Source organism: Lepisosteus platostomus, chromosome 2 (assembly GCF_059453375.1).
Source record: "Lepisosteus platostomus isolate fLepPlt1 chromosome 2, fLepPlt1.hap1, whole genome shotgun sequence".
NCBI lineage: Eukaryota > Metazoa > Chordata > Actinopteri > Semionotiformes > Lepisosteidae > Lepisosteus > Lepisosteus platostomus.
The window spans coordinates 20,381,946-20,409,412 of record NC_142612.1 but is presented as its reverse complement, the minus strand read 5'-3'; the positions used below and the strand labels follow the sequence as shown (position 1 = coordinate 20,409,412).

At 34.1% G+C, this 27,467-nt stretch overlaps 1 protein-coding gene and 1 non-coding gene across 2 annotated transcripts in view; one reads left to right on the top strand and one right to left on the bottom strand.

Moving 5' to 3' along the window:
• The window catches only part of diaph3 (diaphanous-related formin 3), a 459,783-nt gene that overhangs the window by 368,445 nt on the left and 63,871 nt on the right, over positions 1-27,467 (top strand). The window contains exons 25-26 of the mRNA XM_088603117.1: positions 2,432-2,595; positions 16,627-16,762. Coding sequence (XP_088459243.1) covers positions 2,432-2,595; positions 16,627-16,762 — 300 coding nt within the window. The remainder of the gene's footprint in view (positions 1-2,431; positions 2,596-16,626; positions 16,763-27,467) is intronic.
• LOC148676124 (small nucleolar RNA SNORD36) lies at positions 23,050-23,127 on the bottom strand. The gene has a single exon (XR_015931039.1). It is a non-coding gene; the product is annotated as a small nucleolar RNA SNORD36 (small nucleolar RNA).

The window sequence follows — 27,467 nt, the reverse complement described above, 5'->3', positions numbered from 1 at the left end:
CTGTTGTATCTTTGTATGCTATTTTTTTCCCTCGTAAGAATAGCTTTAGTTTTTTTTTACTGGCCTCACAAAAATCCAACATGTATTTTTTTATGACTTTGAATTATTAATAGTTGCAGTGATGAAACAAACTTAAAATGGTACTCATGATTCCTCATTTAAATGTAAGGAATAAAATATTTTCTTCTTCTTTATATTTGTCTTCTAAAGAGGAAAGAATATGGATAGTGCCCAGACTAGAAGTCATAAATGATTCAGCAATGTTTTTAAAATTTTAATAAAGCCAATAGGGCATGAGTTAACATTAAAATGATAAATTAAAAAAAAATAATTTATCATCACTGAGCACTATTTCATTGAGTTTAAACTGTAGGTCCTTTTTCCATAGCTGCATGATTGAATTAATGCCTAACTTGTTAAATCTTAACATTGCATTTACTTATCAGATAACTTGAATATTTTCTGCAGATTTAATACTCCCAAAATGTTCTTGAAAATGTTATTAGCCTGAATTACAAGTTCAAATCACACATGTAAATACCATATTATTTGTGCCATAACCTTAAATATACTTACAGTAACTTATTTTAACTCAAATGTACTGTTTGTTTCTCCATTTCTCCAGAGGTTCATTATTTCTAAAGCAATAGATAAAAATGAAACTGAAGAATTAGTTTGGTATTAATAGTGCTGTAAACCAAATAAATTAGGATTCAGAAATATGCATCTTTGAAGACCGTTAAAATGATCATATTAACCTTGTGAAGAAGAATGCTGTTAAAAGCAGCCCATGCATTTAAAAAAGTTTTAAGTTACTTTTGACTCCCAATTTCCCTGCCCCTGTCCTGCCATAATCCCAGTTTTTTGTGTGAACTAGAATACATTTCCTTCATGTTCAAGATAGTTTTCAAATATACTGTATATATTTCTAGCAAACTTGATAATACAAAATACTGCCCCTTATACTCATTCATCTCAATTCAATGCTGAATATTACTAAGCTGAAAAGCAGAAATTTCTTTCATGCTAAATAAAATTATATATGCAATTAACATAAATGGCATCTTAATTGTACAACAGACTGTAGGATGTTTGCTGTTTAATTACACAATTTGGAATTCCCAAAGACTTTTCGTATGTTGTCTGTCTTTCTCATTACTTCCGTGCTATAAATATGAAAAAAAATTTCCCATCCTGGAGTCCTTTGGGTTTTTTAAGTAACCCACAAAAGCCTCTGAGGCCCATTGCAAGAAATAGTGTGTGTTCTGCAGTAAATGGAATGCTAACATATATATATGCATTGCTATTTTCGTTGTAGTTTTTCATTCAGAAAGAAAATACACACTCTGTATTTGACATTCAGGATGTGAACGTTTAGATGTACATTGCATTTCTAAACCATAAAAGTGGCCATGCAAAGAGTACAGAACCTTCTGTGCGTGGGAGTTGTGCCCTTGAGCGAGGTATTTCACTGATTGCTCCAGTAAATGCCCTGAGATAAATGGGTCTCGAGGTTGTTATTGTAAATGAGAATTTTTTTCTCAATTGACTTACCTGGTAAAATAAGGGAATAAAAAAGTGATTGAAATCCAAAATTCAAAGAAAAAAAGCACAATATACGTGGTAGCAAAATATTTAGTTTTCTCTCTCTGTTGGTTGAGGTGGATTGCTGTGGCCCAGCAGTAGTCAAACCGATCTTTTAAAGCAGTTTTTCCTGTCCTCTATAGAAATGGAAAACAAAAAGAATTTTTTTTTTCCTGTTTTCAGCCCTAAATACCCATTTCATATCAGCATTTGTTTCACACTGTTAAGTCATTTCTGGTCTTTGATCTGCTTCAGTGCTCTCTCATTCATGTTTTGACATTTTAACAAAATTTAATCCTTGTTGTTAACATTACTACTTGTTTTTTTTTTTCTTGAAAGGGAGAGGAACTGCTATCTTTGTTTTTTTTTTAATTGTAATAAATTGCTAATTTAATGTAGTTAAGAAAACACAGTTATACACATCCTTAATTATGATTGTAGTGTACAAGGAAATATTTATTCAGAATATTTTTAAAACTCTTTTACACTTTGTAAGCTAATACACTTTGTAAGCAATTTTGCTTTAGGAAAATAAGATATAAAAAAGCTTAAAATGAAATAATCCACTGCTTTTTATAATTCTGCTTTTATTTCAGATAGTATTACACCTGCTTATGTCAGATGATAAATTCTTATTAGTAATAACAAGGCGCTAGTTATAAGGGAAAAAAAAACATCTTATTTTTGTTTTCTTCTGTGTTCTTCACATTTTGCTTCTTGTACTGCATGTACTTCATGTTTCTGTACTGCATTTCTTGCTTTTCATCAGCATGAAAAAGTGTGTTGGCTTTAATTAATGCTAATATTTTGGCACCAACATTGATGTGTCCTTAACAGAGGCTTTACAGTTTTGCCATGTATGGCAGAGAGCAGTACCAGAAGCTGGCTATAATGCACAACAACATGTGCACACTCCAACAGAACCTGGTGGAATATTTTGTCATAGACCCAAAGAAAACATCAATAGAGGAGCTCTTCATTGATCTGAGCAACTTCCGTTCCATGTTTATGGTAAGTCACTGAATTAAATTTCTTAATGTTTGTTTTATTTTCCTATTCATTTAACTATATTATATTTTTTCCTCTTTTCTCCAAGGTAGCTGCTGTTTACTTACCGTACATCACTAGGTTGTATTTGAATCATGTTAACCTGGCAAAGCAATGGAGTCTTTATTAGTATAACAGGATAATGTATGAGAGAAATACATTATAAATAAATACACTAGAAATATTGAGATGTTTTTTTTTTCTCCAAAGCAATGCAAAGTATCTTATTGGGAAAATAAAGAGATAATTACTAACAATGTGACCACTGTCTCTGCCAAAATGTCTGGCTCTTTCAATAATTACTGTTCATTATATCCAGATACATTATCCATTGCCCAGGCGCAAAGACATTGGCAGGTACTGTCTAATGGGATAGTGTTAGGATTTGTACCAATCACTTCATTGAAAGAACATCTGAAGGTGTTTTTTTGAGGTAATGTACCATGGAGTCATGGGAGAGTGTCTCTTAATTTAAGTGATTTCACAACATTTCAAATTTTGTCATCATTTTCATCAAACTCTTTTATTCCTTCGATAAGTTTTTATTCACAGTCATCATGATTGCTGAGAGTGAAAATTAAAAATCTTCACATTCTAATGTGAGCAATGACTTGGGGACTTTATAACCCCTTAAAGTCTGACACAGTAAAAAAAAGTGGAGAATGTTTTTGTAGGGTCAAGAAAAACAGGTTTTGCTGTTCACAAGATGCTGTTAATGAAACAGCCAAATCAGAATATGGAGTTTGGTTCTGGAGGAGAAATTGATAATGTTTTTAAGTCTTTAATGTCAGTTTAGATTCCTTTTCATCTGTTCAAGAATAAAGAAGGTATTTACACTACAAAGTAAACTAACAGCCCAAAGAAACAAGTTATGCTTTTGGTGTGATATATACTAGCTTTGCAGGAAAAGTGTGTAATCAGTTGTATTTCTTTTACAATGGACTGGTGTTAAAGATAATTTGCACTAATTGGCACACATGAATCTCAATATTGTACTTGAGTGACACATCAGCATGCATGTTATCAAAATGGATTTCATGGTTCCCTGCCTTTGTCTTTCTCTGTCTGTGTGGTTTGGATTTTTAAAATATCATACGTGTCTTCTTTCCCTCATTCCTATTCAAAATGTTAAACTTGCAATTATTTGGCAGAAGAAAAGTAGACTGTTTTATATGAACTGCCATTTGAAATGCAAAGTTATTTTCCACTTGGCTGCGACAATGATGAAAAGAATCTCATTGCTTTTATTATTTTAACTGATTTTATGATTGAAAATTCAAAAGTTTGTATGAAAGTGTGACATTAATAAGAAATCTACAAGTGCTCTTGAAGTTTGGGGCATCCTCAATTGCTTGGGTCCAGTTAATCTCTGCGCCCTGGACATTTGTCCTTCTCATGAACTTTGCCTGTACTTTCTTTCAGGAACAATTGCATTTTGTGGTTCCATATCAAAGTTTTAGTTCTTTGCAGGAAACCAATAAAAAAAAAAATCTAGACAGGTAAATTCCTTTCACATGAAATTCTACCAAAACATTACAACATTACAACAAGCTGTTTTAATTTTGATTAATTACCATTATTTTGTAATTATACAAATCTTGTAATTATAGTGTTTTGTTTTGTGAGTTGGAGAGCTCTGAATTCCATTTCTCTTTGAATCTGCAGTATTCTGGAGAACCAGACTTGGGACTTCCTCTAATATCTTATAGACAATTGTTTAAACAATGATGAACATTTTCACCATTTCCAGTTGGTCTTTGACCTCAGGGTGTGCATCTTCACAATTAATTTCTATATATTTTATAAATTGTCACTTTATGTTCTAAATTAACCACAGCTGATTTTCATAATCTAGCTGGAGAGTATATAAAGACACTAAGGCAGACCTACTGAGTTGTAGAGCTTACTTCTACAAGAAGTCTTGTAACAATCAAACCCTATAGCATTTACTTAAGAAATTATAAAAATTCTAACACTGCAGTAGATATTCTTTTTTTTCATTGAATTTCACTTCTTTAAGTATTGTTCAGAGTATTCTATATTTATTTAGATTTGTCCCTTTGTAATATAAAAAATGATGTGAGAAACCGTAAGATAAAGAGATTCACTCATTATTTCGGGCTGACTTTTGTCTGAATGTAGGTTCTATACAATCTGCCATATGATACTTCCTGAAGATTGTCGTTGCAGATGTTCTTCTGCACTCAACGTTTGCTCCATCACCCTTTTAAAAGAGCAACACAGTGTAGTAACAGGAATCTAACTGACATCATGCCATTTTGGTTGTGAAGATAACATTTCAGGCTTGTCAACTTTAAGCTAGAGGAGTTTAAGAACAGCATCTCCCAGAGGTACAGTACAAAGGTACTTTTACAGGATGCATGGATGCAGATGAAACATATCTCTATTTAATTAATGTATGGAGATGTGGATCATGAAGAAATTATAGTAATGAAATTAAATTACATGTTTTCAAGAGTCCAAATTAATTGATGAATAAAATATTTTACCACATTCTCTGCTGCCAGTTTGGTGGTTCCAAAAAGAAATCTGAGTGTGCAGATCATTTTCATGCAAATGGCAATCTACAGGGGATAATATCTTGAATTTCTTCTTGGTGTAGCTACAACAATCTGAACACCATTGTACAGATGGATCATATCTAATGAACAGGATTTACAGGAAATCCCCCTCTAAATACCATGACAGATGAGTTAAAGACTGTGATACTCATTAATTGCATACTAACTACGAAATATATTTAGCCGCCTACAGAATACAGGGCTTCAATTCATTGTAAATGTATAACATTTAACAGATTGATACAATAAACAATTGATCGGTAATTGCACTCAATATCATAGGTGTGTTGGAAATAAATTAACCTCCCTTAAAAATTCAGGATATCAAGACACATTTAAGCATTGTTAAAATGCACTGTTGCGTAAACACACTTGTTCGAAGACTCAGAGTTTCAGATGATACTTCCTCTTGAAGAGAATGAAGAAAAGGACAGTTAATAATATTTTTCAATTGGTATGTAACTACCATTTTAAATCATACCATTCAGCCTAAAAGGGATTGTCTAAATATTCTTGGAGTACTCCCTCTCACTGGCCATAACATCCCTCAAATTAGTTTCCTGGTTTCTCTGGACTAGCCTGCTAATTGTTGTAACCAAACATCTCATTTTCCACAAGGTTACTCACATACCAGCCGCCTCTTATCATGCCAGGAGCAGCCAGGCAAGAGGGTTTTGTTCATATGTTTCACTATTGCCATTTTTATTTCAACTCAAACACCAAACAGTATTTTTATCAAGTTGCACAACTTGAGCTAAGCATTTTCTTCCCAAGAAATAATACTTAACTAATAGAACACAAGCCTTCCTGCTTACTATTTAAATGTTATTAACATGATGTACAGTATGTGCCCGATGAGATTTTGTTGTACACCTACATTGTGAATCAGTATATTCATGTTTTACTTTGTAAAAGGTTTGTAAATATCCATTGGTAATTACCCATTATATTTTAACATTTTTGTTAATTTTACTCTCAATACATGCAGTTAATTTGAAAATTAAACCCACAACCAGACAAAATATTTCATTTGTGTTCTATAACAGCACACAGGATGACAGTTTAGTTTTACACTGCTTGTGATTTTACACTTATTATGACACCCTTTTCTTCATTCATTTTTTGGAGTTTCTTGTTTAAAGTATTTTGTCTTTAATTGTTAAATATGATGTCTCACAATCTGAGATACATAATTTACCTATACAGTAGCTGGAAAACCACATATAAAGATGTCTGATCTACAGGCCAGCAGCTGCAGACATACTAGATAGACATACTGTCTTGTCTTGGTAGTATAAAACAAACCTTTAGCAGAAGAATTATTTTTTGTAAAAATCCCAGTATTCTTGTTTCTCCACTAGAAAGTAGATTATTTATTATCAAACAAATTGAATTAGTAATATTTAACCCATTTCCTGAAGCCGAACCAAAAGTATTAGAATACCCCTAATAATAATTTAGCATTGACATTAATTTAGACAGTAACTTTTAGTGTGTGCTAAGGGCTGAGTGTGTTTTTAACAGTGGAATGACCCTATTTAAAAATAGATAGATAGATAGATACTTTATTGATCCCGTGAGGGAAATTGCAGTGCAACAGCAGCTTAACACACACAACACAGCCACAGTGTAACGAATTATATACTAATAGTACAATACATACAATACAATACAAGAGTTACTCACAGTCCGGACACACAAGAGGAAACTAGAACAGAACAGTACACAGAAAATCGTAGCACACGTATGAATATAAATATAGATGTAACCATAGATATAAATATAAATGTATTGCACAGGTCCCTGGCATATATTGCACAATGTAAATTAAACTAACAGCTCCACTCTGTTATTCAGTCTCCATTTCCATCAGGAAAGTGTTTTTATTCCTAATAAGGTTGTGATGTCCACGGTATGGTGCAAAGCAGGACTGAACCCTGAATGGGTTACCAGTCCTTTACAGGGTGCACTCACAGAAGCCCACAGGGACAGTTTGGACACACCATTTAACCTAGCCGGCATGACAGACACTGGAAGAACATGCAGATGTCTCACATAGTGCACATCAGACTAGAATCACACCCAGGTTTCAACAGTCATGAGGTAGCAATGCCAACCACCACTCCACCTCCTTTTTTCATACATGCCAATATCTTGTTCTAAGTTGACAATTTTTAATGTTAATGTAACAAAATGGTCTGGCCCAAGGAGTGTGAGTTATGTCACTCTCAGGACGCTGCATGCAGGATTTTACTCACACCACTCTAGAAATGAACCTCTCTTTTTATACAGAGTGAAAGAGAGAGGTTTGTTACATTAAATTACTTAAAATAAGTAATCAGCATAAACTATGTAGGCGAAAATACATCATGTGCTTCTCATCAAAATTCTGGCATTCTAGGTACTCCGCCAAATTTACTCTTTAATAGTAGTTTCCCTATTGAAAAATCCTACAGTATGTTTGACACAATGAGCAATCATTTACTCTTATTTTAAGACATATATGCGTATTATCCATTCTGATACCATGTTAACTACAGTAGATGGTACAAGGAATTAATAATTACTACGGTATCACAAACAGTTGAATTATGAAGTTTGTGTTAATAAGTATCAAATAAATTAATTAGGACTAGAAGTCATTAAGTGATATAATGGAGAATGGGACACTATGTTTAGTGACGTTATCCATTTCATTCTTGTTGACTCCTATTATAATTTGAACCGAGCACTCCATATTATTATTAACAAATTGTTAATCTATTGTGCTGTTAGGCATCTTCATTTGTCTGTTTAGTGCATATACATCCATTAACATGCCTAAATCTCTTAAATTCAAGTGTGGACAGGGTTGAGCATTATAAGACAAAATTATCATAAAAATATTGAAGCATGGAGACAAAGCATTGAGGAGTCACTGCACATATATTTCAGTACTGCATTTAACAACTTTCAAAATGACAGCAAAAAATGCATAGATCATTTAAATAAGAACTGCAGTTCATCATAGATTGTGTTTAACTGGGTCTGATTCAGAGCTCATTTTCCTCATTTGAAAATGTATTTCTATTTAATTAGATTCATTTTTTTTCTCCTAAAGGTAATATCCTGTAATACTACATTGGTGTGAATATTTATTTCACAAGTGCTCAGTCGTCATTAGACCCACCTTTTCAAGGTTTTTGAGAAGAATTTGCATTGTGTTCCTGCTGATGAAGTTATTTATGGCAAATGACAAGTGAACTGTATCATAACTAAAAGTCAGATAAGGTGACTATGGAGTCTGGGACATAATAGTTATTCATCATTGTGTTCAATGTACAAAAAGCAGCTTTGCTCAGTGAGGGTAGCTGGCAGCATGTCTGAATAGGTTTCTATATGAAGAGGTGCAAGAGCTGTATGATGTCAACACATTACTACATCTGGCAGATGTAGTAATGAGACTAGCAGTAGACGACAAAGGTTTTAAAATAGGTGGTCATACGATTGAAAAATCTATATTACTGTACGCAGACAGTGTTGCATTAATACCAACTGTAGAAGAGGATTTGCAAAAACCAGTAAACTGAGAGAATTGAGCTAGCCACGAATAAAATCTATTGCCAAACATATGTTTTAGTAGCACTGAAGTTACAATTAAGCTGACCTTTAAGATTAAAAAGTAAGTGTTGAAACCAGTAAATCCTTTTCTATTCCAAGGCTCAATGTATAGTATCCTCCATAAATACTGCAACAGTGTAGTCACAAATGTTATTTTTGCTGTATTCTCATTTTAGAATTAATGCCAAAAAGTTTAACCTTTGTCTCATCAGACATTTTCCCACATGGTTTGGTGTGATTGAATATATTTTTTGCAAAATTTAGACGGGCTTGGATATTCTTTTTTGTGAGAAATGGCTTTCGTCTTGCCACCCTACCCCATAGCCCATACACGTGCAGAATACGGGAGATTGTTATCACATTCAAGGAGTGACCAGTACCTGCCAGAAGTTCCTGCAGCTCCTTTAATGTTGCTGTAGGCCTCTTGGTAGTCTTCCTGATACGTTTTCTCCTTGTCCTATCATCAACTTTGGAGGGTTGTCCTGATCTTGGCAATGTCCCTGTGGTGCCACATTTTCTCCACTTATTGATGATAGTCTTCAGAGTGTTCCATGTTACATCCAGTGCCTTTGATATTCTTTTATACCCTTCTCCTGATCAGTGCCTTTCAACAATAAGATCCCGTAGATGTTTTGTCAGCTCCTTTCGGACCATTGCTATCCCAGTAGGATGCAACCACAAAAGTTTCAAGGAAATCCTACAGGAACAGCTGATTTTTATTTGGGGTTAATCATAATTCATAATCATAATCAATCACTTTAATTGACGGCAGGTGTATGCTACTTACCTTTGAACATGATTTTGAATGTGATTGGTTAACTCTGAACACAGCTACAGCCCACATTATGAAAGGGTGTGCGCACGTATGCAACCAGGATGTTGTAGGTTTTTTATTTCAATTATTTTTCCTAATAATTATCTATTTGTTTTTCTCTTGAATTGTGTTGGTTGCAAGGTCACATTAAAGATGGAAAAATTACTGACATAATTTATCTTGATTTCTGGCTTTACGTCACAAAAACCTGCAATTTCATAGGGTGTGTAGACTTTTTATATCCACTATATATACATTAATGTACTGTGACTGTATCAAGCTTGGAACACATTGATTATCCCCAAACTCTTGATTTCTGTTTTTTGAGATGCTTTGCCAACCCTTTGCTGCAGCCATTTTAAGTTACTGTTTGTTTAGGAGGCTTTCTGACTTCACTCTCCTTTTCAGCAAGTAAAAAGCATGCTCATTTGGTTTTAAATCAGGAGATTGACTTGGCCAATCTAAAACTCCTCTGGTGATTATATTTTTTTCTTTCTTCAACTGCAGTTGTTTTCCTCAGATGACCTTGTCATTGAGAATTGCAAAGTACACCAGTGGTTTCTTTCTTTTTCAAGATATTCCAAATTGCGGATTTTGCTGTGCCCTGTTTCTTTGCAATGGTTCAAACTTAATTAGTTTCTTTCAGCCTCCATTTTGTTTGCTTTTCTTTCATAGACAGTTTTCAAAGTCTCCATGGTGGTTTTGGCCTACTGGCTCCAAAGGCAGCCACCAAAGGGAAAAGCAATGGCTAAATCCAATTGTACACATTCACAGCTCTTGTATATGTGCACAATCAATGCAACAGGAAACACCTCCCCAATAAGAAACACCTAGCAGCCAATTGTCACGATAATTATGCTCATCTGAAATGGCTGGAATCAACACAAAAAGTGCTATGATTACTAAAACAATACAACATATACAGTAAGTGCAGAAATACTCTAAAATAAAAAGTGACTTTGCCTCATATTCTTCTTTTCATCTGAAATATAAATTGTTTGAGTATACAGCAAAAAGAACAATTTGAACTTTACTGTCCCAATACTTATGAACTGTACAACCAGGAAGGTCGATATGAGAAAAAGATCCAAAGGCAGCTCACTTTATGGAAGAATAGAGACATCAGGAAATCAACAAGCAATGCTACTCTGTTATGAATATCCTGGTTACAACATAAAACCAATATATGATTTATATACCTATTAGTTTAACCTATATATATATATATTAAGGACATTGAACACCAATTTGAAACTTTTCCAATAGTATACAAAGAAGAAAATTAGTCTTCTTTGGTCACATACCGTGAAAGAAAACGGCTTTCGAGTCCACTTATCTTTTCATACAGGATGTCACAGGTAACACAGTGTTGTTCTTGCATTACCTTTATATTTACTTCATAGTGAATGTGGACAGGTGAGGTCCTATTTTGAAGACCAGAAATAAGAAACAGGCTACAGAGGTGAAGCGATCATCTGGCCTTTATTTCAGTACTGAAGACGAGGCACAACAGCAGCAGCTTGAAAGCAGGAGACCACTGCCAGTTTCTCTGGCAGGTCTTTTTTAAACCCTGTAACAAACATTTGTTCCAAAAAATGCATTTTGGTAGCCACTCCCTTGTGCTAGGTAAACTGATAAATTACCTCTTCCTGATTAGGAACAAACCTTCACCCCTGTCTGTAACTTAAAACTTATTAGGCTATTTGTAACAATCAAAGGTCCTCCTTTGTATTCATCAAATGATATATAGCTTGTTGTTCAGAGAATGTGTTTCTGTCAGTTGTCTGCATTTTATTTTTATCAAATGTCACTAAAAACATATTTTTATTGAAACTAGCTATATAAGCAATTTTTGTAGGCTACAGGTTAATTCTACTCTGGTTACAGTTGTGTTATACAAAGCATAAAATGCAATCCTTCAATAGATTCTGTGGGGGGAAAAAAAAGACTTAAAAGTCTGTCTATACTGTATGTGGTCTCCATAGTATATCTCAGTCACTTGATCATCTTTAATTCACTACTCACTTTATATTCAAAACTTGTTGTGATAATAATTCCAAGTGTTTATAGAGCTTTTTTTTCACAGACAATCCCTATTTATTGGAAGAGACCCTTGTCATCCATTGCTGAAGTGCAGCTCATACAGTACCTGTGTAACACACAATATCCATTATGTACCAGAAGCATCCTTATTTGTTAGGTCAGAAGGGAAAAATTGCTTCTACAATTGTATTAATTGGGCGGGGGGGGGACATTAAGTAGGCCGAGACCAAAGTCAAGTTTAGCCTGGACAAGAGGACTACCACCCCTGCTCTTACAAATAGTGCCATGAGATTTTCACTGACAAAGAAGTCATTGTTTTAACGTTTTATCCAAACAATTGCAACTTCTACAGCACCGGGGCATTCTATTGGAAATTGTGGTCCAGAAGGTAGTAACACGGTTGTATGTTGCTTGTTGCAACCTTGAATACCTTGATTTTGAAATCCCCAGATTTATTCCATTAGAAATTTAACATTAGTTTTGGTTTTGAAACTCTGTTGCTAGTGAGAAATCCCAGAAGAGTGTCACCTGGTGCGAATGTCATATTTTAATCCTTCAGCATCTGCTTCATAACACCATGCAGATCTTCTTTTTTTCAGCTCAAACTAACCTCCAAAAGATGGTGTGGTGAACTAGTTACCAAACAATAAGGTGTCAGTCCTGCCTCAATTGTTTTCATAAAATCTAGATTTACTTTTTTTTTTCCTAGCTTGGCACAGTAAAATATTAGACTCTCTTCAACGTTTACACTCGTTCTATGCTAAATGTTGAATAATCACTCAGGGAAGGGGAAGGAGGGGATTCAAGGGAGAGGAGAACACATATTTGGTTTGGTTTCATAACCTTACTAATCTGAAATATTTTCTGTTAATTGACTTTTTGCTGCCACTTTGAGGTGTAATGGACAATGAAACTAATTGTAAATAAATCAAATGCTAAGCCAACTAGAGACAGTGTTCTTTTCAAATATGAACTTGTCCTGTCCCCAGGTGACTATCTGTGCAGAGATTATATGTTCCACCTGTTCTCCCTCCCATGTAATCTCTCCTCAGTTTGAGTGCATGTGTGCTGTGCCCCAGATCAGGAAATTATGGCTTTTTAAAACTAGTTCCTTCCATACAATGCATTGTAAGTATCATCTTTTCTTCTCAGTGTAATATCCGATACAGCACATCCCCAATACAAATTGCGATGTAAATTGTGTGATATTGTGCAATTTATGTGAAACTTTTCTGAATGATTTTCCTAAATCGATAGCGGTACAACTTATTTGAATTCTTTGTAGCTGCAAGTGACATGGACATTTTTTTTTTATATCAGCCGTTATAAAGTTGTGTTTCACACAGGCATGATAATCTGCCTTTCAATCATGCTGTCTCGCAGGTCCCGCTGAAGCCTTATATATTTTTACTCCTAACTATGTCAAAATTGGACAAAGGCAAAAGACAAATATATACTGTACTTTTGTTTTTTGTGAGTGGCATTTATTCAGTATGTGAGCCAAATACATTGAAATACAAACTATATTTTCCTACGCCCCACAAGCATATCATTACTATTAACAATGTCTTCTTTTCCTATGAATTTGTGTAATATAAATTATCTGGTTTATACTTTTTTAATTTTGTACATGTTATTGTATACTATATATAGTATATAGAGGAAGTCCCTGTTTAACATCCTTGATGGGGATCATAAAACATTAATTATTCTCCATAATTAATAGAAATTAGAAATTGGGAACTAGAAGGACATAAATATTCTCTGGGGGACATTAAGTGTGACATGTTTCTCCATAAGAATCAATGTATTTCAACATTAATAGAGACCAGGACGTAAAGATGCAAGTCTGTAGCAGAGTTCATTCACATATTCTGTACATGAACAGAAAGTAAATTTTTCTGTGTGTAAACAGAATAATTACTGTAATGCTCCATTAAGTTGAGCACTTAATCGCAATTTAACCTCGTCGAAAATGTTTTAAAAACACTTAGAATTTAAAAATTAACTTTTATGTACAATATGCTATTACATTAAGTTGCACTAAATACTGTACATATAACTAAGGACATCTACCATATAGAGTAAAATTAATGTAAAATTAATTTATCTAGCAATGTAATCTGCTTGTGCTTTTTGGTGTTTCTTTGAACTTCTTTGTTATGGCACTTTGAGTTCAGAGCACAATGTCAGGGCACAGAAAAAATGTAAAAATATACATAATTTCAGACACGTACAGTTCTTAAATATAGTAATATATATTTATAATGATTAATATATAATACAATGCAATTTTGCAATGATTTTATTAAAAAATTGACATTTCTTATGATCTAAGCTCGAACACATTTTTAGGGGGCAGTTTACGTCCTTTCGGCATATAGACAAGGAAAGATGTCCATACTAACAGAAAGTCAGTGGCTTTAAAGAAGAGAGATATTAAGTAGGGTCCCCTGTGCATCATTTAACTACACTTCATTTATTGACTCTTCCTCACTTGTTGATTGCCTTCTGTTAACCCAAAAGTGACTGATAAAACAGATACAGAATCCACACTGGGAGGCTGAACAGGTTTTATCTGCGGTTGTGTACAGTGCAATTCAGATATGGTGAGCTCTCTTCGTGTTCTTTTTGAGTAACATTGGAATATTTCTTCTGTCCTCTTGTACAATTGCCTTCATTAAACTGGGAGGCAAGGACCTTCCTTGAGTGTCTGGAGTCTGGCGATCAGATGCAAATGACCAATCCTATAAAGCCGATGGTGAATAGTTTCAGTTTTTATTAACTGATGTTGGTGCATGTTCTACTCTTACATATCTTCCTTGGATACAATATGTTTTCCAGTTATAAGACATTTAAAATTATAATCATTTTGATTTATTTAAGAATGCTTGCAATTTACAGAAAAAAGCAGAAAAAGCTGTAAAAGTAAGCAATTCTGCCTTTAAAAATGTATGAGATTATTGCCCATCTTTCCCAAGAACATCCAATTTTAAAAGTTGTTTCATTCATGTATGACATCCATATAATTTCAGCAATTTTTCAAACTGGCACTCCAAAGTGTAAGACATTCTTAAAGGGAAATTGTAAAACTTTTCAGCTCCCTTTCCTGTTTCCAGTATTTGAAAGGTAATGTACATGGATTCATGGCTGAATTAAGGCAGGGCATTTGTCAAGAAATAAACTCTGAAAATGAGGAATTTTTAACTATGATTTTTAATTCAGTTATTGATTCATGAACTCATTAGTGCACCAACATTGTCAGGCTTTGGCTCACAAAATATTCTACTCAGATTTTTTTAGAAGTCATTTACTACACTTCATCCACTAACATAAAAGGTTCTGTAGCACCTTAGTTCCCTGAACTGCAGGGATCTGTTGTTCTTGATGTAACTCGTTTGTGACACTACGTGTAAATTTTTCCACTGTTTTTTGTGACCAACTGCACTTTTGTATTTACATGTACAAACTACATTTGTAGAAATATCTCATCCAATATATATATATATGTTTTTATTTCCTACAAAAGTATTAATGTATTATGGAAGTAACAGGTAAAGGTTTATTCCAAGCTATATATTACCTGTTCCTTTGCAGCCTACGCATGCTGACGCAGCTACCTACTTGAACATCTTGAACCGCTAATGTATTATGCTTTTTTAGCCATTTCCTTGTGAAAATAGTTAAATACATGTCTGTTTAATTTTTATTAGTTATGTTTTGAAAAAAAATAGTAAAATGATAGCTGAAGTGATTTGTTAACATAGCCTTTTCTAAACCTTTCCCATATTTCCTTAAAACTATGCTTCAGTATAAATCCATCTGTTGAATCATTTATTTAAAAAAAACTTCCATCCTTTTTCACAGCACTTTTACTGACCTTTGTAATGCTTTTTGACAGATTTAGTTTTCTTAGAGGTTATTACATTTTAGAAGCTGTAAATGTTTCTAGTTTTGGTATTAATTTGCATTTTGTGAAAAAATACTTTCCGCATTTTTTCCATTCCATTAATTTCACTGTAGATACAAAAACATTAAATAACTCATTATTTTGGTTTTTGGCTATTTCCATTATTATTATCTGCTCATATCTTATCTCCATTACTACATCTATGTCAAGCTTCATAAAAGAGTATTAAGAACATGCAAATTGTACTGTTACAAGGCAAGCTGCTAATTGTCTAGAGGCTTGTTGTAAAATACTCTATTTTTCTCACAAATGAGCTAAGTGATGCCAGATGCATCACTAGAGAGTTGACAACATTACAAGTTTGAACTGCAAAGTTAACCTCCAAACAAGTGTATTTCTGGTTTATATTTTTTTTATTTAATTTAAATGCATTTTGTTGTTTTCTGTAGGATGGAGTAGCATGATGTAACTTGATAACACCAGAATATTTTTTTTTTATTCTGAGTGCATAATACATTGCTTATTGATCAAATTGTATTATTACTTCTACAGTACGTTCTGTGTCTATTACACATCAGCATTCCATGGGTTTATGTTTAAGAATAATAATATCTTATGTGTTGTGCAATTGTGAGATTTGGTATTAATCAAGATTTACTGTTCCATCCAGTATTATATTCAAAAATCATATTATTGATGATCAAAGAGTGCTTTTACAAATAAAAGTAGCTCTTATCACACAAAACAGGATTTACGTTTTAAGAAGAGCCTTCACTTACTAATGGGAGGCAAAAATATCTCAACATGTTTTGGGTTCAAGTGCTTAGAGAACACTTATAAGTGTGCATCTCAGTACACTAAATAGAACTCTTCTTTTTTCTGTGTAGTCTTAAAAGAAGGCCTTTTAAGACTACACTTTGGGGTCACCCAGCAGGTGTCATTGGCTGCTAATGGACTCCCAACAATGGCTCTTTTTCCTTTAGTTATCAATAATCATCTGCTGTGTAAACTTTCCCTCAATTCTTCACTTTCTTGATTCTGTACAGCAAGCGTTAAAGGAAAACATGAAGAGGCGAGAAGCTGAGGAAAAGCAAAGGCGTGTCAAGATTGCCAAAGAAAAGGCTGAACAAGAGAAGCGGGAAAGACTGCAGAAGAAAAAGCGCTTGCTGGAAGTGAATACTGGTAGGAGATTAGGGAGACTTCTCTCTTTTCTGAATGCAGAAACACGTATTTTTTATTTCATTTGAAGTCTGCAGTTCATATATCTCAATTTGTGCAAAATGAGGGTTCTTAGCAATCACTAGGTCCATGTACACTGCTACTTTTGATCAAGATCAGATATTTCTAAAAAAGAACAATGCAGGTACTACACCCTTACATGCAGTTTGTTAATGGATTTTCCTTTTGTGAGTTTTATACTGCTGTCACACAGGCATGCTTTCAGTGGTGAATCTCTCCAGTCAGTTTGAGGCAATTTATTAGCCACAGTCTTTTAATCATATAGATCTCAATTAATCTGCACCATTTTGTGGAGATTAATGTTCTTTACGGTGACTTACGTGATATTGTGAGGTACAGTATCTCAGTAAGGTGACATGAAGTTCCTATGGATGATTATTTTTCTTAGGTGACATAGCTAACGTATCTCTGATCAAATATGCTAATTAAAAAGTGGTGGAAAGAAGGTAGCTACTTCCTATAAATATTTAAAATTTTTAAATATTTAAAGAATATTTAGGTAGTCGTTTTGTTATAGGTAATTTCCTCAAATTACTTATATTAAACTAATATCCCTTAAATATGAATCATGGTGCCTTTGGATTAATAACTACCATCTTCAAAATGTTAAACATCACAAGTAATAATAATAGCAGACTGTAATTTATGAGTAGAATGTTTTGGGATTAGTATAACGGTAGTATATTGCTAAATGTAACAGTTGCAGGTGCCAGGGTGTGTTTAAAAAAAAAGTATGTGGCAAATTCAGCAAATGAAAACTTTTTGGAACCAGAATAGTAGTTGTAATATAGATTGCCTCCTCTGCCTACTCAAAGATACTGGTCTGTGAGAATAAAATCAGTATTACATTTGGGATATATTTCTAGAAACTATTCTGAAACTTAATTAGAAACAATCCAGTTATTACCGCCTATGTTCTTTACACGTTTGATATATTTAACTCATAGTCATGAAAACAGGTTACAGCTGGTCATTTCATTTAATAATTAATAAGTCATATATTAATTATTTTTAATTGTATAGCATATTTAGTCACAAGGAATCCCAAAACACTTTACTTATAAACTGAAATGCAACAGTCAGCTCAATAATGTAAGGTACTGTAGCCCCACATCCACTATACAGCAGATTAGTTAAAGAAATGGGAATTTGCTTTAACAATCAAATAAAGTGAAAAAGTAATTTCGCCAGGATACCAGGGTTTAGAAACCTTCATGGGAATTTTGATAGCCAAGTAGTTATGACCTTAGTTAAATGTCTCATTCAAGCTATGGTACCTCTCACAACACATTGTTCTGTTGAATGTAGGTTTAGACAAAAGACTGCCACCTTCTGATTCACCTGATCTACTAATAGTAGAAAATTGATTTTCCCAAACTAGTGCTTAAAAGTTTATTTTAAAAAATGTGTATTACCTAAAGCCTGGGGAACTCCTCAGAAAACACATAGCATTCAGATGGATGGGAACTAGATTTCTTAAGGATATAGATAATTAAAGCCTTAGAAAATATTCAAAACATTTTAGGTGGTATAATGGTATAAAATGTATAATGGTTGAAAGTTTTTGTTTTCCCTAGTAGTAGCACACTGTAAGGTTCAAATGCATCAAACATTACATAGTGACTAAATAAATCAATGACAAACAAGTACTGGAATGATAGTTGCAAACAGGGGCAGCCCTAGCTTTTTGGGAGCCCTAGGGAAGATCTTGTAATGGGGCTCCTCCGGATCCCGATTTGAACATACATTACTATTATCAGCTCACTACCAAACCATATTTAACTATTTAGAACAATTAAATAAAAAATTAAATAACTAGAAAACGTATTAACCAGCTTTGAATAACACAAAAGTTACAAAGAAGAACAGAAGCATACATTATATAAGGAAGAAGTAAAGGTTTGTTCCTTGCTGAAAATAACAGAAAAGAGACATTGTGTGAAGAAGAACCTGAAGAAGGCTCCATAGCTGAAACATTGTGTCTCTTTTCTTCTCTTTTCAGAAATAAACCTTTACGTGTTCCTTTGCAGCCTACGCGTGCTGACGCAGCTACCTACTTGAACTAAACTTTACAAGGATAACATGTATTTTAATATTTAAAGTTATAAATAGGAGAAGTTACAAATTATTAATTTAAATCCTTTGTAGAAAGGAATTATAGAAATAAATATGTAATTAAATAAGAAAAAAGTACACTCAATAACGAAGGAGGTGAGATCAGAAAGGCTGAGCAAATAGGAGAGTTTTATAAAAAACTTTCAGGAAATCAATTCACCTAGATTTCGGGAGACAAAATCATCACTCACATCTTCATACAATAGTAGTTGTCCCATTGCATGATTGTCATGGCCAGTCCACTTGCTTTTCATGGCCAGTCCACTGAACCAAGGTTGACCTCAGGTATGTTTTAATCTACTTGAGATCTGAAAGACTCCTCTCCACTCCTGCCGCCGTCATTGGGAGTGTGAGTGCAATCCGAAGGGCTAGAAACCCTCCATTTAAATACAGAAGAAACTGCAAGAAAACAATATGTTTTAATGCCAGTTACGTATAAGTGCTGAACAGTCTTTTGTACTGCACATTTGCTTTCACGCTTTTGTTTGGCCAGGTAGTGCCGATTTTTAGGCGGGTGACCCAAGCAGCATGTGTAATATTGCAGGAAACGTGAATTTGTAAAAACATCTAGCAGTGGCCTAGATCGCCTATGCCAGGGCCAGGTCTGGTTGCAAAGTATAGATGCTAAGGAAACAAAATGTTTTAAAATTTTGCATTATATTCCTCAAAAACTGCCATGTTACTGTTATTCCTATTGATGCTGTTTATTTTAAAATCACATTTGTCTTCTGTTGTTGTGTAAAAGTATAAAAAACATGTAATTTCTTATTATTAACAATGTAATTGTATGCCTCAATATCAGTCAAATCTCTCACTTAGACCACTATATTTTTATTTATTAATGTACTACCACACAGTACATTTCTATTATATTTGAAACACATATCTGAAACTTACAAAGATTGCAGTGTCTGAAACAGATAAATTATAAATGGGCAGGTCTTAGCCAATAGCCTGGTCTATGGTGCAATGTCCTTTCAAAGACATGCTTGAATCAATCAAGAGATTCTCTTAAGGCCAAAAAATCGTGTTGTTTATGGAGTCTAAATTAATGTTAAAGCCTTCCTTTTTCCTATAGTGTTTAAAGCACAGGAACTGAACTCCAATACTTCAAAAAAAAGGGACTTTGTGAATTGTTAAATGAACTGAGCTTTGGAGATTTGTAAAGTAAAACCAAAGATTAAATTTGTGGTGGAAGCTTGTATCTTCTAAAAATATTAAACACTTTTTTTATGATTACCTTTAACATTGAACTTGTAGATGCAGGCTGTATGTATACCCCGTGCCAACAAGAATTAGAATGGTTTATTGCTAGTAAAGCTATGTTTCCACACAATTAGAAACAACTGCAATTAGCAAGAGAATATATAAAATAATTCCTTATAGAAATCTTATTTGTTTAATTAAATACATTTAGTAGCACCATTTGCACACAATTTTAATAATGACTAATAATTTATTGATTCATAATTTGTGAACTCTACATTAGCAACCAAGTCTGGGTGCATGCTTGAGTCCTTGGAAAAATAATAATGAAAAACACTTGTGAAATTAATGTAGATAGCGCACACAATAAATATAATGTGATGACGTCATGTCACAGAAAACTCAGAGAACATGCTTAGTTTTTGTAAGGACATGCTTAGGTTTGTAAGGGATGATCTGTGACTTTCAAGTAGAAGAACTGACAGAAACAAAGCACAAATAGTAGAAAGCAAACTAATCACAATCAATTGGTTGAGGGGTGTATTTATTTCTGAATAACCCCTAAATATTCCTGAATTAAATCCATTTCTAGGAATCCTTCACTATATTACAGATTCATAGATTTTATTCTCTGGTTACAATAATATCGTAATGTACTTTTCTTCTTTAGGCAGACACAAGTCTAGCTGAACAGGAGATCAGCCAATCAGTTCTCAAACTCCAAAGGAAGTATCGCCAATGATCTGTGATCATTATTAATTTATTCTTTTATGCGAAGCAACATACAGTACTTTTATACAGATTTATATAACATGAGAATTTTTATTGAAGCACATTTTAGTATAGCATTCTGAGCTGAAGGTTATGGCTCTGCACTTGCAACTTGAAGGTCATGTTTATAAATCCTGGGTGGAGCACTGCTTTTTTTCCTGCTTTGCTGCTTTGTTTGTAACCTTGAGCATTCAATCATTCCATATAAAACATGCTAAAAAGAACATTATCTACATTTCCACTTTAAAGTGAAAAGGAAAGTAATTAACTGAAAGCACAGGATAGAAAAGATTTTGGAATGGCTGAGAGAGAGTTAGAAAGTAATATTGCAATTTTTTGTTGTTGTTGTTGTTGTTGTTGTTGTTGTTCAGTACTAATACAGCAAAGGAAGAGTAAATAATGAAGTAAAGTGTCTCGGTGATAACGATGGTAAACTTTCTTGATGATGACAAGGTGAAAAGACTGATGAATTAAAGAAATATTTATCTCAGATGACAACATGCCTCAGGCTGAGGAATGACAATGTTTCTTACTAAATAACATTAGCATGGAAGAAACAGAAGTGTTTCAGATACTAGAACCACTTAAGATAAACGCATCTCCAGGACCCAATGTCATTTATTGGCCTGTAACAAAACTCTTTGAGCAGTCTCTTAAGACAGGAGTAATACCCACTGACTGGAAAATTACTAATGTAATGCCCTTACATAAAAAGGGTGATAAAACCAACCCAAGTAATTATGCACCAGTATGTCTTTCTTCTACTACGTGCAAGGTTATGGTAGCAATAATTTTAACTAAACTAGAGGATCATATGTATTGCAATAAAAATTTAAGGGAAAGTCAACTAGGATTTAAAAATGCTAGCTCTTGTTTAATTTATCTTCTTTGAACAAGCCCATAGCAAATGATGTATGTTTAGATTTTCAGAAGATGTGAGATAAAGTTCCTCATAAAAGTTTAATTCTCAAATTGAATGCAGTAATCATTCTATGACTATACTCGTAATCCTTGTGCTTAAGAGTTTAAAAGAGAGGAAATAAATTATACAAATAAGGACATTAATAAATGCTCTAGTGGTATACCACAGGGATCTATATTAGGAACCCTAATAAACAAAAGAACATTAAAAGGTTACAAATAAGATAAGGCTATTTGGCCCATCTAGCCCGTTTGGTAGCAGTTAATTGATTCAAGAATCGTATCCAGTAATTTCTTGAAAGAAGCCAGGATATAGGCTTCAACAACATGGCAACGTTGCATTTTCTGTACTCCTACAACTGTGGGTAAGAAGTGCCACCTCTTGGTTTTAAATTAACTTTGAAACAATTTCTATTTGTGCCCTCCGATTTGTGTTTCACTGTGCATTTTGAGGAAATCCGCTGAGTTAACTTTGAATGCCTTTGAGGATTCTGAATACTCGTGTCAGGTCACCTCATAATCTTTTCTGTTCAAGACTAAAAAGGTTAAGTTCCATCAGCCTGTCAGTGTAGGATATTCCTTTTAACCTGTAGTACTAATTCCAAAGCAGCAATGTATTTTTTTGTAACATGGTGATCATTACATCACATCCAATCCAGGTACACGGTGGCACAGAGCCTATCCGGGATGCATTGTGCTTAAAGCTGGATACACCCTGGACAGGATGGCAGTCTATTGTGGGTCATACACAAAATCATGGGGAGAACATTTAACCTCCACGCAAATAGCACTCCACAAATAGAGTCCTGGGCCCCTGGAACTGCAAGGCACCAGTACTAACCACAATGCCATCTTGCCACCCCTCAAAATAAACACAGAATTCTAAATATCTGAATATGGTTTTACCAAATAACTGAGGTTGATCTGAATGATCTCTTATTGTTTCTTAGCTTTTTTTATATATATAGTCAAAGACATGAGATCAGGTTTCAAGGAGGTAACACTTCTGCCCATATTCTTTTCAGTGTCTGATCTTAAGTGCACTAACATATAATTCAGTTGTGTTAGTACTGGTCATGTAATGCAGAAATAAATAACAAATATGATTCACTGTTAAATTTTATATTACATTTGCTATTAAAGAAAAACAGTGTTCTGCATTTGCATAGAATCTGTAGTGATGGCAATTCAGATGGAGGAATTGTTTTTTGTAGTGTTTGTCTTCAGGTTTAAAAGTATTTTATTAATTCCCATGGTAGACTCAGAAGAAGATGTTTGTTGAGCATCAAATGACACATCATAGGATTATTTAATAAGATATATACAAGTATAAAAAGCTTTTAGTGCAACATAGAACAGACTGCATTTATACATTCTGACATTCTGTAAAGTTGAGAAGGAGAGCTTTTCATGAAAAGGAAAGGTCTGAGGTGTATTGCTCAACATTTGATAAGGATTCAAGTAATTTATTAAATGAATTAAACATGGACCATATAGATCAGAAATGATTGGACATGTTTTATTATGGTATCTCTTGGTTTCACACTTGATAAAATTGTTGATAGGTGCAACAGGAAAATCTAAGATAATTTATGATAATGGTATCATTGTCTTGATCATATAATCATTGTCTATGAAATTTAAAATGGGCAGTCAGATTTAAGAGTCGCATGAATATCGTTTTTTTGTGGTGATCTTTGTTCAGTGACATCCTGTTTTTTCATGCTGTTAAACAAATTTAGAACTATTGGATTTACTTTGCTCTTCTAGAGTAATTTGGATCTCATCTTGAGTTTGTACATAGATGAAAAAGATAATGCAAGATGGATGAAGATATGTTTATTCGGGTTTAGGTAGACCTCGCAAATCAGTCTGTTATAGACAGTTTCCTTTTCTAGTATTTGTTAATTACTCTGTAATGAAAGGTTGAGAGGGTACCCATCTGTCAAAATGAACTGAGGACCTATGACTCCTGCAGAAGGTCTCACAATGTATCTGTACAATCCATGTACCTGTATATATAAAACATACAGGCCTGTTTTTCCTTCATAGAAATCCCATCCCAGTGAACACAAGTCTTTCCAGCTGCAGATCCTCACCCTTCTGTCTTTATAGTCGAGACAGACAGAAAAGTCTTCTGTGATCAGAACTGATATCTGAACTGAACTGAGTCAGTTAAAGGGGAACTACAGTCCCAATTTCCCAGACCAGTCATCAAATCTCGGTAACACAATTTTGAATTAAGCACAAAATCATGAACTTTGTAAAAGTACTGTAAGTCACCATGTTGTCACAAGCCCCTGGTCTTACCACGAGCGAGAGTGAGAGTTCCCATAATTTGCAACATGATGCGCCCTTTCCTGCTCACAAGTCACTGTAATAACTAGTAATGAATTGGGGTTTGAAGTGTGCTCATCAGTGCTGATTCTTTCTAACCCCAAAATATCAAAATAACGTTGCAGAGTCCATTTAAGGGCTATGTGCAATGTTTTGTGTCTCAATTCATCCTTTCCTATACATATACTTATTGCATGATTCTGTACCATCTGCACTGAGGCCATGATGTTTTATATTTTGCTTCTCAGTTGAGAAGCAACTATATGAGATATATTATTATGAGATAATATCAATTATGCACCATCGCAACACAATTTGAACTTGTGGCATTTTACCTTGCATGATCTCCACTGTTTTGCCTGTAGATATTTCTAATGGTTTGACATTCCTGCCATATCCACAAATCTACAAAACTATTGAGCCTGTCCATGGTACACACAACAGTGGACCCATGGGCAGATGAATTTCAATATCACAATGGCTGTGTTCATTATTTTATTGCTAAGATGAGTCAACAGAGTAGTTGTCATTCATTGTTTTATTTTCAGCCAACGACCCACCTGTATGACGATTTGCTATGCACCGATAATCTACACTACACTAATAATCTACTGTTGGTAGTTAGTGACAAATTTAAATGGTGGGGTGCATGTGTGCATTGTAGACCTACAATATGCTTGCTCACAGTATGCTCTCAAATAAAGCAAAGGAACAAGTAATAGGCTTATTCCATGCTGAAAAGAGAAGAAAAAGAACACTACATTTCGGCTGTGTGGCCTTCTTCGGATGTAAAACTGCACTGAATACAATGACCATCAATTACCCAAAGCAACTACTTGCCAGTTTAGTTAGCCCTTACAAGAAAGTAATCAAAACTCCTTACCTAGTGTTAAAGCCAACTGTAAAACATGTCAAGCACAGACCATACATCCACTACACTCATGTACTTTTATTTATTTGGAATTTGGAAGGAGTGCATTCTGTTTGAATAAAGAAATATGCTGGTTTGTGTTTACTCAAGATCCAGCAGAGTGCACACAAGGCCTGAAGGAAATTACCATACTGTGATCAAAAGGTGCTGTTTCTTTTTGAATATTTAAAAATATAGTCAAGCCTGGTCTTCTTAAACCTAGTGGCTTCTGAAGGACATAGCTGAAGTTAATATTCTTAATATTATTCCGAATAATTTCAAACCTGAATGAGAAATTATATTTTATTTTGCAGTGAATTACAAGTTTAATCAGAGGTTTTGAGTGCTTTTATATTTTATTAAAGTCCTTACTTTTAGTGAATACCATTTGTATTAAGATTTGTGTGCTTCCATTAGATGCACCCTACCTTTTTTTTTCCCTCAGTCTTCCTAATCACTGCCCACTGCGTTGAGAGAATATTAATGAGGTAGAGAATACAGAGCATTTTCATATTTTTTCAGTTTTTATATGTTTTTAGATATTGTATGTGTAAGCACACGCTCTTCATTTAAAAAGCAAAATATTCTGTGTACATCTCTTTAGTGAAAACTCCAGTCACAGGTACTTCAGATATTAGGAAAAGCATAAATCGAACCAGTAAAGCTGCAAACATCAAAGCCCCATTCACTGGTGTTATCTTCAAAGGAAGATTATACCCTGTGCTTCCTTCTTGTCACTTCTTAGAAGTCCTGGTTCTTTACTATTTCAAATCTATTTCACAGCAATTAGTTCTAATCATATTCCAGTTTTTCAGCATTCTACAATACTACCTTGGAAGTCTGTCACATTCATGTTATTATTTTTAATATATCTTTGAAAACTTATCTAAGCTTTCTCCTGGTTTTCTTACACACTTATTGGTGCTGTGTAAAATTTGACAACATGTTCTCTTCAGAAGTAATTTCCAAGAAAGTAGTAACCTTTTTTGCATTTGTTCATATTCATCAAAGCCACATCTTTTTGCGATGAACAGTCTGTAAATTTGAACTGGGAACAAAATGCAGCTTCCTTTTTTGTTCTTTTTTTTTCTTTCCTCTACCCATTCTGATAATTGCTTACTCATTCTGACCTGTTGTCAATTAAAGGCTGGAGGGGGGGGGGGGGGGTGTCCTCCTCCCACGTATGAGTTCTAACTGATGGATGGTCCGTGTTTCTTTGGGCGTCAGAGTGTAGACAATCATCCATGATGAATTAATGTGATAACCTGTTTAGCTGTACTGTACTCCTAGAAATCCCAATACCCATGTACCTTGTAGAAACCCCTACAATTCTTCATAATTTACTTTGTGTAAATGAGTAGTGTTGTGTAGTAGCAAGAAAGCTCATAATATTAAACTGAGAAATTTAGGGCGCACTTTTTGTAAATTCTGGATCTGTAATTCAGAAGTAGTGACCTTATGAGCCTATTACATTATGCTGGGTAGGTGATCAAAGTCTTAAATTCAAGTATTAATGCCTCAACATTCCAATATTATTTTAGTATCTCCATGAAGTGACAGATTTCCAGGGTTTCCCATAGACATGAAGGAAGAAAGGCTACTGTATGTTTTCCTTCCTACTGTTTCACAGCAGTAGATAGTGAGTCAGGAGAAGTGCAGACAGCAATATTGGATAGTACCTATCAATAACAATGGTTTGATGACAATGCATATCTTGTAGAAAAGTAATGAAATGCCCCTTTAGGAAATCCAAAAGTGTGCAGTAAATAAAGGAAACTAATTACATTTTTGTATTTTAACAAATGTACAGTATGAGAAATAAATTACCAGCAATATAAGATATTCAGTAATTGAGTTGTAACTTTCCTTGGGGATTGGCTCCTGACATTTGTGGAAGTGATACAGAACAAAATGAATTATATAATAGTTTTTTTTTCTTGTATCTTTTCAAAAGTCATGACTCTGAAAAGATAAAATAAAATGAAAGGTTACCTATCAAGGGATTATAGTGGCAGAAGTGATAATTTCGTTTTTTTCCACTTTCTCAGCAAACCATGACATCCCTTCAAAAACATGCTTTAGGTCTATATAGTTCTTGCCTAGTAGTTTAAATGCACATAGTCTGTGGGGCCTGACTTACTTTGGAATGCTGCTCATGTACTTGGTAGAAAGCACTCCAATCAATTATTTTGATCTTATCAGTCTGTAAAGAACTGTGTAACTGTGATAGCATCAGACAAATTTATTGTAATACAATTGAGAACTCAGTCATTTTGGCATGTTCTTTGTGCATTGCTTTGAATACTGGGTATGAAACAAGATGTACCAGTCAGGTGCAACATTTATTGTACAACCTGGTTTTCTTAACTCAGTGAAGAATAGACAATA